This window comes from Dryobates pubescens, chromosome 7, assembly GCF_014839835.1.
Source record: "Dryobates pubescens isolate bDryPub1 chromosome 7, bDryPub1.pri, whole genome shotgun sequence".
Lineage (NCBI taxonomy): Eukaryota > Metazoa > Chordata > Aves > Piciformes > Picidae > Dryobates > Dryobates pubescens.
Genome location: NC_071618.1, coordinates 14,714,572 through 14,729,445, shown reverse-complemented (window position 1 = coordinate 14,729,445; position 14,874 = coordinate 14,714,572). Strand labels below are relative to the sequence as shown.

General features: G+C 37.6%; 1 protein-coding gene across 1 annotated transcript in view; it reads left to right on the top strand.

The window, feature by feature from the left end:
- Positions 1 to 14,874, top strand: part of PCCA (propionyl-CoA carboxylase subunit alpha) — a 313,957-nt gene that overhangs the window by 163,846 nt on the left and 135,237 nt on the right. The window contains exon 18 of the mRNA XM_054162910.1: positions 4,583 to 4,685. Coding sequence (XP_054018885.1) covers positions 4,583 to 4,685 — 103 coding nt within the window. The remainder of the gene's footprint in view (positions 1 to 4,582; positions 4,686 to 14,874) is intronic.

The following is a 14,874-nucleotide window of genomic DNA, read 5'->3' as shown; positions in this document are numbered from 1 at the left end:
ACAAGCCTCTTAACCTGTTCTGAATTTGATGTTGAATTTGCTTGGAGGAGAGGCACACTGAATAAGCTAAAGAACTCCCAAAGGAGTCCCTTCAACCTCAGTCATTTTGTGATTCTGTTATGGACGAAAGCACTTTTTAGGTGAATTGTGAATATAGATATGACTTTGAATTCAAAGTCTGGAGCTTTTCTTATTAGTTGGCAGGAGGAATGCAGCTTCTCATAACTGTGTTACTGTTAGAAGGGAGAAGATAGCTGCTGTTAATTTCATTCCTCTTTTCCACACTGCAATCTAATCTTTGTCTTCATTTTGGAAGCTACTGGGTTATAAAAACTGCTGTAACAGCTTATGTGACTTTCTTTTTCTGCCAAGTGAAGCCAAGAGATACATCTTGGTCTGTCACTAATCCTTTTACAATTTGAAATAGTGGAGATTTCCTTATGGTGTACTATAGCATCCACTTTGTAAGTGATCACAAGCTCTCTGAGAGACATACTTCGCTATTCTGAAAGGTTTGAGATTGCATGCACAGACAGCATTGGCTGCTTTTTACTGTGACCATCTGGGTGGAGCAAAGCTCTGTTGTACTTCTGTAATATCCAGTTTGGTTTCTGCCTCAGTCTATGTGGTATACATGCCATGTCTAATGGTCAACTTCAAAATCCATTGGGGAAAAACTTGAGCCAAAGCAGAACCTAGTAATGGTATAAACATTGCTTGCATTGCACTTTCTGTGTTACCTATTTTGCTTTTAATTTTCATTCTTCCCAATCAGAAAAGAAGTCACTTTACAAGTATGAAGTAACAGACTAGGGCACATAACCAAGGCCTGTTTTTTTGCTTGGTTTTGCTTGATGGGGTGTCTGTATGTGTGTGTGTGTTTTTCTCCTGTAATTTAATAGTAGGAAGCACATTTCCAGGACAAAATGCAAATGAGACTGTTATGGGGAAAATGACCTTCTATGTAATTTAATTTGAAGTTGGTTATGTAAGTAATTGCATGAACCTTTTTGACTCAGCTTGGGGGATACTGGGATAATATTGGTTTAAGCAATCATAACATCAGGGAAATGAGAGAGAAATACTTCTTCCTTGTGTTTCCTTCCGACCAGGGTTTTGTCAAATGAATAGTAATAGATGATAGTAATAGATGTGTGCAGTATACCTTTAGATAATACGAACAATGGCGCTTCTACTCCCCTAGTTGTGACTTAATTTTATAGCCATTAATCCTGTTTTCCTTTACTTTGTATAATTCAGCTTAGTGATGATAGTGATAATGCAGAAGTATATCCCAGGTTGAGCAGAGAGATTTGGGAGCTGTCTTGCATTTATTTTATGGTGGAGATGAATTCTCTGTGTAGCCCAGAGACACAGGAGACTGCAGCAATGAGAGGAAGAAAGAGCAATAGCAGAATTTCCCATGTTGGAAGCTGGGGAACCTTTGCTACTTAACTAATTTCACTCCCTGTCAAGGCAGCACTTGGACAAATAGCCCAGAGGTCCCTTTGTTAGTTTTCAGATTGAACCTCTTCAGGGTGAATGTGAAAGGCTGTATTACTATTTCTTCATTGATGGTAATTCTTAACTTAAGACACCCAGTTGAAATCCTGGGGTGTGGCTTCTAAAGTAAAATAATACTTGAAATGAAACAAAGCTATCACTATCTGGACGATTTGTCTGCTTCCAAATACAGTAATGTAATTGGAAGTTTAGCATCAAAGCTGTTTAAAATTCTGCTGACCACAGCAGCAGAATAAGAGCAGAAGGCAAGGGAAATTGGACTGGCATTCAGAAAACCAAGGTAGAACTGACAGCAGTCTGTCTTGGGTAATAAAGGTAAATTGCCATCCTTAGGAAGCAGCTTTTTATCAGGCTTCCAAGATACGCCTCCAAAGTTATGCTTAAGGATGTTCTGTGGTACGGTTATATCTTTATTGCCAAAGCCCCAAACCTAATTTTGGTATGTTCTTGTTAACAGTTTATATTATCTCTCAGAAATTCCACACTGAGTACTACAGTCATGACCAGTTTTCTGCTTGCCACATCAGTGCATCCAGCTTCAAACCATAACACATAATTAATGCAAATAGTGACACATAGAGAAAGTGGATAAATACGTTTTTTCATGTTTGTGATAATAACAGGGAATGTACTTCTTGATCAGCTGTTAACCTGTTTCAGATCATTGACCTTTGTTCAGTGGAGTTTGATTTTTGTTGAAGATAGAGGGAGAAAATAGTTTTTGCAGCACAGCAAGTGCAAAAGCAGTTATTGATTTCATCCCCTATGAAGGTCATGCAATCAAACCTTCAAATTGGGATCTTTCGAGTTTTACCGTGTTCTGTTACATGAGTTGATAGTATCGTTGTGTGTTAGAGAAGGTGAGAACATGCAGTTCTGGTCACAGGGACCTCTCATGGGTGTTAGGCAGGATGACTGGGAAGCAATGGTTTTAGGATAGATTCTTGATGTATCTTTAGCTGAAACATGTAAACAGATAATCTCTGTTAGGTACAGCACTTCGGAAAAATTATCTCAGTCCTGTCTAACTGCACGTAAACAATTGGAGAATTGGAAAGTTTCTGCGCCAGATCGTGAATGTTACTGCATTGTGTAATAGGCAAGGCTGCTACAAACATGTATATGGATGCAGATACACACAAGGAGTGCAAAAGTTCAGCATCTTTTGACTTTCGCTTTGCAATTGGATTTTCTAGTAACTGGCAAAGGAAAGATCAGGTTTGTTTCTCAAGCTGGTTCCTCAGCCTTTCAACATTTGTTAAAGCAAAGACAGTTTCCATTTCAAGGCAGATGAAAAATAATAAACATGGAGCAAAGGAAGTTGCAGTAATCTTTAGCCAGAATATGCTAATAGGGACTAAATTAGAAATTGATTAATGCAGATTTGCTGGCTTTTGTTATTTTTAAATTTACATTTTTTGGCCTATGACAGCTCCTTTGTACTGTTGGCTGGAACTGTAATGAATGTGTTTCCATCACCTTGGCATGATTGTTTTGCTGAGGTGGACCATAAGCAGCCTCTTTATCTATCTGAATTTAATGTTTCCAGTGGAATGAAGGATACTGTGCCTGAGACATCCTGTTTTGAAATTGTGCATGTTACTGTAAAATCTGCTCCAGTCCTTTTCAGAGGGCCTCCATTCTGCTTTTTCTTCCTTTGAAATCATATTAATCTTAATTTATGCTACTGATAGAAATTGTCACTTGTTAGGGACCATTACTAGGGAGTGGTAATTAAAATTACATGCAGTGGTGCTGCAGTGAGATGTAGGAGGAGGGTGTTGCAGGAGTGGAAGCAAACGAGCCTCCTTGGGAAGAGCTGCTCAGGGAGATACAGCCTTCTGAACCCATTGCCCTGCTTCTTCCCCCTGTTCCTTCATATCTGTACTTGCCATGGATGATTGCATTTGTTTTGATATGTACACACAAAGTACTTTGAGAGCTGCATTGCAGTTGAATTCAGGTAGATCTTTCAGTCTTAACCTTTGTATTTTTTAAAAACTTTATTGTCTTGTTCTCCTCTCTGGCTTTTAAAACACTCTTGCTTTCATCTGTGCAGAATTTTCTCCTGAGGATAAAATTTTCCTCTTTTCTCCATGATAATTTAGCTTTGCAATTCTTGTCTGTTTCTACATCACCTTTAACTTCTGGACTGAGTACTTTTCCACTTGTTCCCTTTTGCATGAGTTTTGACTGCTCTGCTGCTCTGGTGGTGCCAGTCTTAGCCACCTATTGTCCAGCTTTTCTTATCAAATCTCTGTGTCAACATTTCTAGCCTAAAGATGGGGAGGCAGCGTTCTGTCACTGTGTTCTTTTTTTTGCCTGCTGGAAGGGCAACAGAATTTCTAATTAAACTTCACTGTCTGTAACCAGACTAGGTTGGGGGAAAAATCTGCTTCCAATCACCTTGGTTTGCATATTTTTGTCAAAAGCTTTATTAGCTTGCCTACCTTCTCATTGTGGGCTACTTTGCGCCGTTTTCTGTGTATGAATTGCCAAATATGACTTTGACTCAATTAGTCTCAAACTAATGATTACACAAATGGTACTAAATGACCCATAGCTGACAAGTAGTTTTATCCCCATTTATTTCTGGGGTTTATGCTGTTGCATTATTTCGTTTGCTTGGAAAAATCTGTAGCCTGTGCAAGGTGAAGTACTGAGAAAGAATGTTGTATATTTTGAATAAGTTCTAATGTACAGATGGATTCCTTACCAGCATGAGGCACAATATGTCAACCAGTGACATTTTGGTAACAAAATCAAGATGCTGCAGCATTGCTTAATTTTTTTTCTTGCAGCTGTCAGATTTGTTTTTAACAGAGATACCAGTGTTAGCAGTAGGGCTGACCTGTATGAAAACATGCAATTTAAACTCTGAAACTCAGTGTCTATGCTACGCTTCGTATTAATTTTGAGGGAAAAATGTAGGCTTTGTTTGTAAGGTCTGAGTGGTGTCTTCACTGGGAGTTGTTACTTTTTTGTATCTGTGTTGGTCTGTGCTATCTAATTTTTATTTCTTTTTTTACTTTTTTTTTAACTGCATGCTGAAAACTAGGACACGAGTTGACAGATCTTGAAAGAAGAGAACTACTGGCAACAGCAGCGTCTTTGTATGTGGCTGAGCAACTGAGATCACAGCGATTTTTAGGGAATCCAAGGTAAGTTCATTTCTAGGAACTCAGATGTGCTGATGCATTTGGTTAATGGCATTTTCTAGTACACGAGAGACACTGGTGAGCAACTGCATGGTTTCTTAATATAGCCTGTGTTTTCTAAATTCAAATGAGCTATGGCTTACATTTCCCTACTCACACAAGTCATACATGATTATTTTTGTTCTACATATTAGCAAACTAAATAGGCACAAAAATGTGTTACAAGCCAGTACAGTAATTAATGCACATCAGGAGTTTCATTAATGCAAAATGTTGCTACATTAGTAACTAACCACAAATTGAGCATCACGAATTTCCCCTGTGCCCATTTGAAGTGATCTAAGCACTTTGGGATAAAATGAATATTCAGATACAGAGCTTGAAAATATTGTAGATTCATGAGTAATTTGCTACTTTGATGAGGAACTTCAATAGTTTAGGGTCTAATTCTGGAAATGCTTTCTGACTGGCAAATGCTGGAAGAATCACCACCTTTGCTTTAAAGTATGTTTTGGTGCTTTTGTTCCCTTGCTCCCTCATACTTTTGGATAGTAATTGTTGGCAACCTAGGTAGTACTGGTAATTGGCCAGCCATTGCAGTAGTTTTTGTCAAAATATTAATTCAGGTTTTTGGCTTTTTGGAACAGAATGTTTTTTTCCACTAGGATGTTTCTAGCTTTCATTATCCTCTGGCCTATCATTGTCAATGCCTTAATACCATCTATTAGAACAGAATTTGTGGAACTTGCTTGGGTAGTTGGTGTTTGTGGTGGTTGCAGGCCTAGAATCCTAACATCAGTATGACTCTTCTTGCCTCACATTCTTTAATGTAGTTACATGTATGTGTGTTAGTGTGAGAGGGAAGTCTGAATGCAGCATAGACATTATTCACATTCCATGCCAGTGGTTTGACAGTGTATTCTATTACTGATTTTACAGTGGTCAGGAATAAATCAAATGTGGTTTCAAGTCTTTATTTTTATTTGTTCCCACGAAGATAAATAGTACCATATGGTGTTAGGAAAAAAAAAAAAGGAAGAAAGAAAAGAAGAAGAAAAAAATGAGACAGGGCAAGCATAACAGCTTTGTAATATATAGCATATGTAGGGCTACATCATTGTTTGCTTTATGCACCTATAGGGGAAAGTAAAGCACCTTTTTATTTCCTTCCATGGGTTACATTGTCCATAGCAAAAGGCATAAGGAGAAGAACAGAAACTCGAAGGACACTGTTCCCTAAATAAAAGATGAATGAGGGAAAATAAGGAGAAGTCTTGATTGTAGTTTTACAGGCCAGCATAGGAAGTCAAGTAATCTGGTACTTCTATAGAGAAGTAATGGATTACTTTGTACTTAAGGTAAGGATAGGGATTGTTGTTTTAAACAGTGTTTCTTAAACTGCTATTGCATTCCCTGCTCTTTTTTTTTCTTGGCCTGTAAAATTTTCTTACTTAAAAACCCCAAACCAAAAAGGAGTCCAATTTGAAATAACATTTTAATGTTTTCTTTCTATTGCAAGTATTTTCTTTAAGTACTAGGTATATATGTCTCAACAGAAAAGACATATACAAATATTTTAGCCTGAGATATCAGATGTGTAAACAAAGTGTTGCATTGAGCAGTCTGGCATGGTTATTTATCATTTTGTGCTGCATTAGGGAAATAATCACACACAAATCAACTTATCTTTGGAGTCCTAGCCAAACTCCCTCACATATATTCCTGCAGTGTGAGTAGAGAAGGCAGCAGGGTTTGACGACTTGAAGCTTGTAAGATTTGATTAGGGTCTGATTTTTCAGATTTTTAAATGGTGAGACTAAAATAGCATTTCAATACAGGGAAGACTGGCTTTCCCTTGTCATATTATATTATTATATATTATATTATATATTATATATATATTATATTCAGCTCAGCTTTCAAAGGATGATTTTTTTCTGTCTGTTGAGGCCTATGTGGATCTGGACTGAATATTTCAGAAGTTGAGCCTTAGATTTGTCTCTAAATGGCAACTGAGTGTGGTTCTTACTCAATAGGTTTCAGTCCACATGTATTGTTCAGTCTGTATTGAATTGTTTTAATCATAGTAAAGCTGTCTGAGGCCAAGTAAGAACTCTATAATACAAAAAAGAAGAGAGTTCTGGAGAAAACCAAATCTGATAATGATACCCTTTCTTTAAAATAATGGAGTCTTCAGAAGAAAAGGCAAAGACAGAAGGCAGAGTTGAGGTCAAAGGATTGTCCGATGTCCTGGACAGGGTTCTCCATTTCTTAGAGTAGCTAATGGACTCCCTCTAGAGGGGACTGAGGACTGTGGAGCATACACGTTTGTGCCGTCCGTCATGGCATGTCCTTAACTTGCCCAAACTGCATCTGACTTATTTTTGGAGGTGTTCCATGTCATGGGTTCTTTTTGAGGAGCAGGGTTGTGGCTGTAGAAAGTACATCTTTATTGGTATGACTGCAATCTGTTCAAAACAAAAAATGCAGAGGAAGAACCTGTGCAACTGGCAACAAATCAAAAAGGCCAGTTGTAATCCTGGATGTGGTTCACTGTGGCAGAACTGGGTGTTTGGAGTCTGTGTGCATTTTAAATCCATGTTGGAGGAAGCAAGTGAATTAGAGTGCACGCTCCAAAGTTGATCCGTAACATTCTCCTGATGGTTTGGTAAAGTACATCGACTTGTGTTAGCAGCAGATTTTTTTCTTTTGCCCATACTGGAAGCAATCGAGGAATTTTTGTGTAAGAAATTGCACTGAAAAGTAGTATTGCATTATTTCTTCCAAAATTCTCACAGCTGCCAAATAGACAACTTTTTGCTTGAGTTGAGTTATAGGCTTATCTTTGGTTTTGGTTTGTTTTCTTTTCCCTTTAGTGAGACATATTTATAATAAAGATTCTTCCATGACTGCAGGGGTATTTTGGGTTTCCTTTTTCCCCTGAATGATTTATTCAGCCCAAACTCCGGATTGTTATTCTAGTCAGATAGATAGAGGGAACTGTGCTTGGAAGTTTGCACAGAAACTCCCTTTCACTATCGGTTACTGAGGCTGTAATCAGATAAAATGCAGCTGAGCCAGATTAAGGAATCATTGGCCCAGCCTTCTCCTCCCTTGGTTTCTGCCTTTCTTCCTCCTTCCCCAGGTATGCAGGCATGATTTTGTGTGTGGTTGCTTTCTACTCTGGCTCTGCTAAAATGACCTCTATTAGCCTAGAAACAGTTTAATAATAGTTTACTTCAGATCATTCTGACAGAACCAGGTTAAGTACTTGTGACAAGTGAAATTATTCTGGAAGAGTGGCAAGAGTGGGAATGTGTGAGGAGGAGGAGGTGAGCAGATGATGGCTCATAAAAATGATACAGAGGTGGGCCTTAGCTCTGTGCCACGGATCAGACTAGTAGCAGCCCCATGATAGGGGGTTCTCGACAGTCAATGACATTTGCAGGCATGTGACTGGAAAATACATGTTTTGGAATCTCCTGAGTGACTGAATCATCAAGTGTAATGCTGGAATGTGCTCTGATGATCAGCATGCTGTTGCCTCATTAGGATCAGACACCCAACTTTCTTCATCTAGTTTCAATTAAGACATGACCCCTGTAGTGGGATTCTTTGTTGCAGAAGTTGACATGGCATTGAGGTTAATACAGGCCACAAGCTGAAGGCTGTTTTGTCTTTGCTGTGTTAGAATAAATTGGGTTATGGTTGGGGTGGAGCACCCATAGGTGTTTCCACTGTCTGCATTGCTGTGTGTCTCTAGCCTCACCAACAACCTCCTGAAATTAATTTGCTAGCCACTTTCTAGAACATCCGTGGGAGACCTGTGCATGCTTAGACATACAGGAATATTTACTTTTGTTATGTAATTGAATATTTACATCTTTCTCTCTCTATATATATGTGTGTATATATATATACACACACACACATATATATATATATATATATACATTTACTATAAATTTAACTGGCTGTTATTAAACAGTTTGTCTCGGGAGAAGATTGTTGTGGGGTGGTAGTTGGTTTTTTGGATTATTTTTTTGCCCCCTTTTTTTCTTCCTTCTTGTTTTTGGTATGTTTTGAATGATGATTACCTAATGAATATGCTTGGTATTTTGTGAGCCAGATACTAATGTGAATATTTCACTGTGATATCTAGATAGTAGTGGCACATGCTTCCTCCAGGAAAGAGCCATGAATGATTGATGATTGCTTCATTGTTCAGCTTTCAGTTATTTTACCTAGGACTTTTCCTACTTATTCCATAGTCTAGTTTATTGTGAAACTGGTGCCACCCACAGCTGCTGAACAGATTTACAGCATCTAGTAAAATCCCAAGGTCTTCTATACAGAACTCAATCTTGTTTCAAGTGGAAACATATTTTGGCTGAAGTGAATCCAGCTTATTTTACATCTGTTTGATGTAGTTAGCCTTTGAGACCAAAAATTATGTTGTACAGTTGAATCTTCGCATTTTGGCTTCAGACTTGTTTTCATTAGTGGGTTGGGAGTGGAACAGGAGAGTGACTCTCCAGGTGTGGCTACACGGTGCTATCTCATGGGTCTGCTAATGTGATGTTTATACTTCTAAACCCAATTGCCTGCAGCACTTCCTATGCGTTGCTTGTGTTGGCTGCTAAGAATATTTTCCTAATTTTTCTGTGAGTTTCTCTTTCATCATTTATGACTTGGAAAAAAACAGTGAGGCTGCATGCCTCTATTACCTGATACTACATGCGAAAAGATGGTAACACTGGAAAATGTTTTATATTGCTAAAACCCTAAAGATTTATTTTGCTCTTGTGTGTTTAATGTAGAAGACTGGGAAGTCCTGAGTTAAACTCCTAACTCTATTTGTGGGACCTTAGAAAAGTCAGTTGGATTGGTCCTCAGATTACAAAAAGACAAAATGACTTTAATAGCTCATCACTGAAGTTTTGTAAATAGTTATTTATCAACATGTACAAAGTATTTTGAGACCTAAAATGAACAATGTTTTATAAGTAGTGTATCATGAGAAATTACAGATAAAATTCAAGAGGCTTTTGTCAAGTTCTGGAATAGCTGGGCTTTATAGTGTGGTGGACATAACATGACTGGTGAACTGCAAGAACAGAGATGGATATTTTAAAAATTTCATTTATTGTAGGTATGTGTTAAGGTTGATTTGGTACAGGTTTGTTGATGTAAATCTTTAGCTGATTTGGGTGTCTGCTTTGCCTCCTCATTGCATGATTAGGGCAGTGAAGGAACTGCTCAGAGAGCAGTGAAGCCCTGCACCTCTCTGGTATGCTTGCTTTCACATAGACTGCACCTATTACCCTACTGGAGTCTGGGACAGAGCCAGCTCTTTGCCAGCCTAGGGCTTCCCCATATGGAAGGATGGTCAGCTGCCCAATAGGAGAGCTTTCTGGCTCTCCTGCACTGCTGGAGCAGCACAAAATAAGGTTATGTTACATTAATTTTAAAAAGAAGGAAGATGATGTCAGGAAAAACTGTTAGAGTCATCTGAACTGGCATCCTGGAAAGGGGGAGAGTTCTTCATTGCAGTGCAGTCATAGGCACTGCTGAATTGTATCAGTTGCACTATGTGATGTTATATTCCGCCCCCCCCCGAACTGCAGTAATAACAAGAACAGTTATTGAGAGTACAGCTAAATATTTATACTTTGTTTTACCCTACAAATACCCTCCCATTGGAGTTATGCAGTCACCTTTAGCTCATGAAAATAACACTGTCTTATCCTTACTCTTTTGGTCCTCTGGTCAACAATTCAAGCATTCTTTTCACGATTTAGTGTTAATGCCTTTGAAAGTCCTCGATATATTTATGTAACTACTGCAGCTTCAGACTCTTACCCTCTTGTGGATGTTTTGTTGTTCCCCATAGACTAACCAAGGTACTAAGACTATTCTCCCATTTTTCATTTTATGTCCTTGCTTTAATAGACCCTTTTGATTGTGACAACCTTCTCTTGTCTCTTTGGGTGTTACTTAATATTGTTGTTTGGATCTCTCATAAATATTTATTTTTCAATTTTTGTGGGTTTTGGTAATCTTGCTTTAGACACTTCTAAACTGGCTGCTCTCTGTAATATTCTATCTGTGTTACCTTCACACATTGTTCAGTTCTTAACATGGAAAGAGGATTATGTGTGCTGGAGTCAAATAAATAGATGGAAATGAACGAAGCAGTGGAAATCAACTTTTATGTAAAACATAGAAGTTGAAATGGGACATTTCAAGGTAGCATTTCTACATAATGTATGGTTTTAAATTTGATTAAATTAAATCAATGGAATCAGAATTGATAATATAAATAATATTAGGTATTTATATAGTCATTTCGGAGCACAACCATCGTTCCATCCGATTCATGAACATGTATTCCAGAAACAGAACAGTCTGTTACGGGAAATTTTCATAGTCTCTCATCCCTTTGTAGGAGAAAAGGTGTCCTGGGCACTCAGGAATCCGTGCTTGCTTAAATCCGTGCTTGCTTAGTTTTTAGAGCAGATAACTGTTATGAAATCATCATGAAGATAATAATGAAAAGGTTGAACTTCACTGAACATCTCTTGGGAAGATTCCCAGTGCAGTGGCATGCATCTTGCTGAAGTGATTGCTGGTGGGAAAGCCATTCACCGAAGTAAATGGACCTGGCTAAAGTCCCTATGTTTATTTTTTATTTTCACCATGTCTGCTGGGAAAACAGGAGCTGCTGGAGGAGCATTATAGCTTCTGTGGCTACAGTTCACTTAACACTGAAGCTTGAATTTATGTGGTATTCATATTTGAGTATTTCCTGTTGTGACACTGTATTCCTGGCCCTTTTTAGTTGAGAATCTGGCCCTTTTCTCATCCATGCTTTGCTTATGACCTCTAGTTCTGCAAGATGCTCTTTTTTGCTGTGAGACCTCTCTCTCTTTTACTTTTATCCCTTTTATAAGCTGAGAAATTCTTTCCTGTCAGTGTAGGTTTACACCATCTAAACATGTTCTTTAATATTCGTTCCTGTGTAAAAAGTGCATATATGAAACCATAGAACTAACAAGGTGTGTGTGCTAATTGCCATGTGTCCCCTGGTTGTTTTACAGCTATTTTTAGTGTAGTTTTTCCTCTCCATCTGTATATTTTATTTGGAGTTTCAAAGGGCAGGAATGAAATTGTGTTGGAGGTTTTTATGGAAGGAAAAAGTTTTTACTTTGGGGGACTCTGAGCTCAGTAAATGCATATAACTATGCTCATGTGAGAAGCTTTACTGATGTTTCTTTCCTATGATTATTAGCATAAAAAGATAAAGATGAACACCAACACTGTATCTTGTGAAGTTCCTTGAGGCATTGTGGTATCCTGCTGTTTGTTTGTGTCGGGTATAGCTTATTCTGGATGCTGTTGCAGTAGAAGTGTTGTCAACAAAATACATGAGAAGAAAAAGTCTCTCATTCAATGTTGTCTGCATACTTTTACATGTGTGTGTCTTGATTTGTCCATTCTTTAGCATTCTTGCTTCATTCATGGTTCACAAAGGCTGTAGTTAAATATAAGATATTGATTGAAGGGATAGATAATTCATTAATACCTTTGTTACTGAGTATTACAATTTTCAACCGTTTCTTTTTCCTTTGATTCAACTGCAAAAGTGGGATGGGACACAGAATGGCCTCATTATTGTAGGAGTATTTCTCTGTTCCCTGCAATGATTCCAAAAGCTCTTGCACACTTCATCAGTATTATTGTAATTCTTTGGCTGCAGGATATTTGGCAGCTGTTGCACCCCACTGGCAAATCCTATTCAGACTTCACTTCCATTCACCATTGCCATTGGAGAATTGATTTCTCTCTCCTCTGCTCTAACCTTTCCCAATTCATTTTGGATTGTTCAATGTGAAACATTTTAATTTCATATCATACAGCCATTCAGCTCACAATCCTTTTTTAACCTGTCACCAGGGTAACAGCGTAGCATGCTTTCTTTAGGCAATCAAGTTTTTATTTCACATGCTTAATGTTGCATTAAATGTTTGCGTTTTGTTTAACCCTCTTAAATACTTTGAACTGTGGATATATTTTGCAGGGTAATCAAAGCCTCTGATTTCAGTGTCAAATCTTCATAGAAATTGCCTTACTTAAAACAAAAAACAAGAAATCGGAAGATGAATACAGTAATGGGAAAATTATTAATAAAACCCCAAAAGGCTGAATGAGACAGGATTGGCAAAAATATTTTTTCTTCTGGAAAAAAACCCCCAAAAAGTCTTCCAGAAGCTTATATGATAATCTTTAGACATACATTTTGGGATTACTTTTACCTGGAAGTGCTTGTAATCAAATTAATGCAAATATGGGATTAACCATGCAATAACATGACTTTAAGATGTGAAATGTCTGGCCGATATGTGTCAGCCTGTTTCAAACTGCTTGCCAGATATGTGTATGGAACTGTAAGCTGCATAGCAAGTGATTTATATACATAAAAATTACAATTTAATGGGACGATGCAGTTGATTAAAAAGAAATAGGGGATTTTTAGGTGGTTTTCCTGTACATGCAAACCACCATGGCATGAGCAGCAGGCTATATAAATTTTCCTGGAAAAGAGAATAATAATGAATTTAGAGTATGTTACTGTAGCTGATTACAAGAACAAAATGAAATGGATATTTTCATCTCTGAAAATGCATTGATTTCTCATAACTGTGACCCTACAGAGCTAGTCCTGCTTGCCTTCTTAAAAGAATGAGAACCAGCTAGATTGGCCCCTACCTATTTAGATGGAATTAAATAAAAGTCTGTAATAGATGTCCTTAAAACACTCAGAATTTCCTATACTGTCTGTAATTATAATTACAGGTGTAGTGTTAAAGGCTGTTTATCTGTCATGTTCTAGCCTCAAGTTATGTGGGTATAACAGATGGGGGGGGGGGGGGGGGGAAAGGAAGGGTTTAATTTTGCCATGAGCAAAACTTAGAAACATGGCATTGCAAAGAAGCCCAGACTGAACTTGTATATATTGAATAAAACCCACTCTAAGGAAAGCCCTAATAATGCATTTTAACACTTATGATTATTAATTGTCCAAAGTGTCTCATTTGAAAAATAGATTGTATGTATTCACCATTGTTAAAAACAAGCAAATGCAGAATGTTTGTGTTACTGTACTAGCTGGAGTGTTTGAGCTTGCATTTGATACAGCTCTATTTGAGGAGACAGCTGCTTATTACAGGTCAGACCCACAGTTTTGACATGGGTAGAATTTTTCTTTCAAAAATGTTTGGATAATTACACAAGGATAGAAATGCACTTTCTTCTGTTAATTTCAAAGCTTTCTGTCCAGCTTCCTTTTTTCCCAAGTTGTACTATAAGCTACCAAATGTCATTAACTACCAAAGGAGGTTTGGCAGCATTTAGTTACTGAATTTTACCAAAAGGAGCCAAACATATGGTAACAGTTAATTTATTGGTGGTTCTAACCTCAAGGGAACTCTTACAGACAGCATATTACCTTTTTATCTAACATATTTTAAATAAAAGAGCTGTTGACTTGAAATTTGATATGCCAGTATAGAAGCTGACCTTCAGTATGGTTATGCTCAATTCAGTCTTGTTTAAGGGTAAGATTAAAAGTGTAAACATACAAGATTGAGCTAAGGCTTTTTTTTCTCTTCAACTTTTAGAGAGGCATGTCACTTCTGCGTAGTTTTAGTGTGTATATGTGTTTAGGTGAAGAGATTGAAGAAACATTTACAGAAGAAAAATGAGTCCTGCCTTTGTCTCAGAAGTCTTGGAGAGCTTTGAGATATTTCCTGGTATCTGCATTGCCAAGTGATTTGATTTTAAAAAAAATACAAAAATTCATTTCCTTATGTGTAAGACCACAGACCCATTTGTTGCATTGTGACTATGTAGATTTGCATAATTTTAATGGGAGAAGGATTTGAGAGGTAACATTGCCAATTGTGCCGCTGTTCAGTGTCTTGGAGTTGAATCTTATGCCTCAGATTTGCACAGCTCTTAATCAATTATCTGCTAGCTGTGTTTGAGGTACCCTTTTCCCTTCTGCCTTAGATGCTGTGTATTTTCGTCTTTGTAACTTGGTGGTGCTGCAAATCTTAAAATCTACATGGATGTGTCATCATATTTCAAATGGGATACTTGAGATAGATGGTGCCTGAAATAATATCCTAAT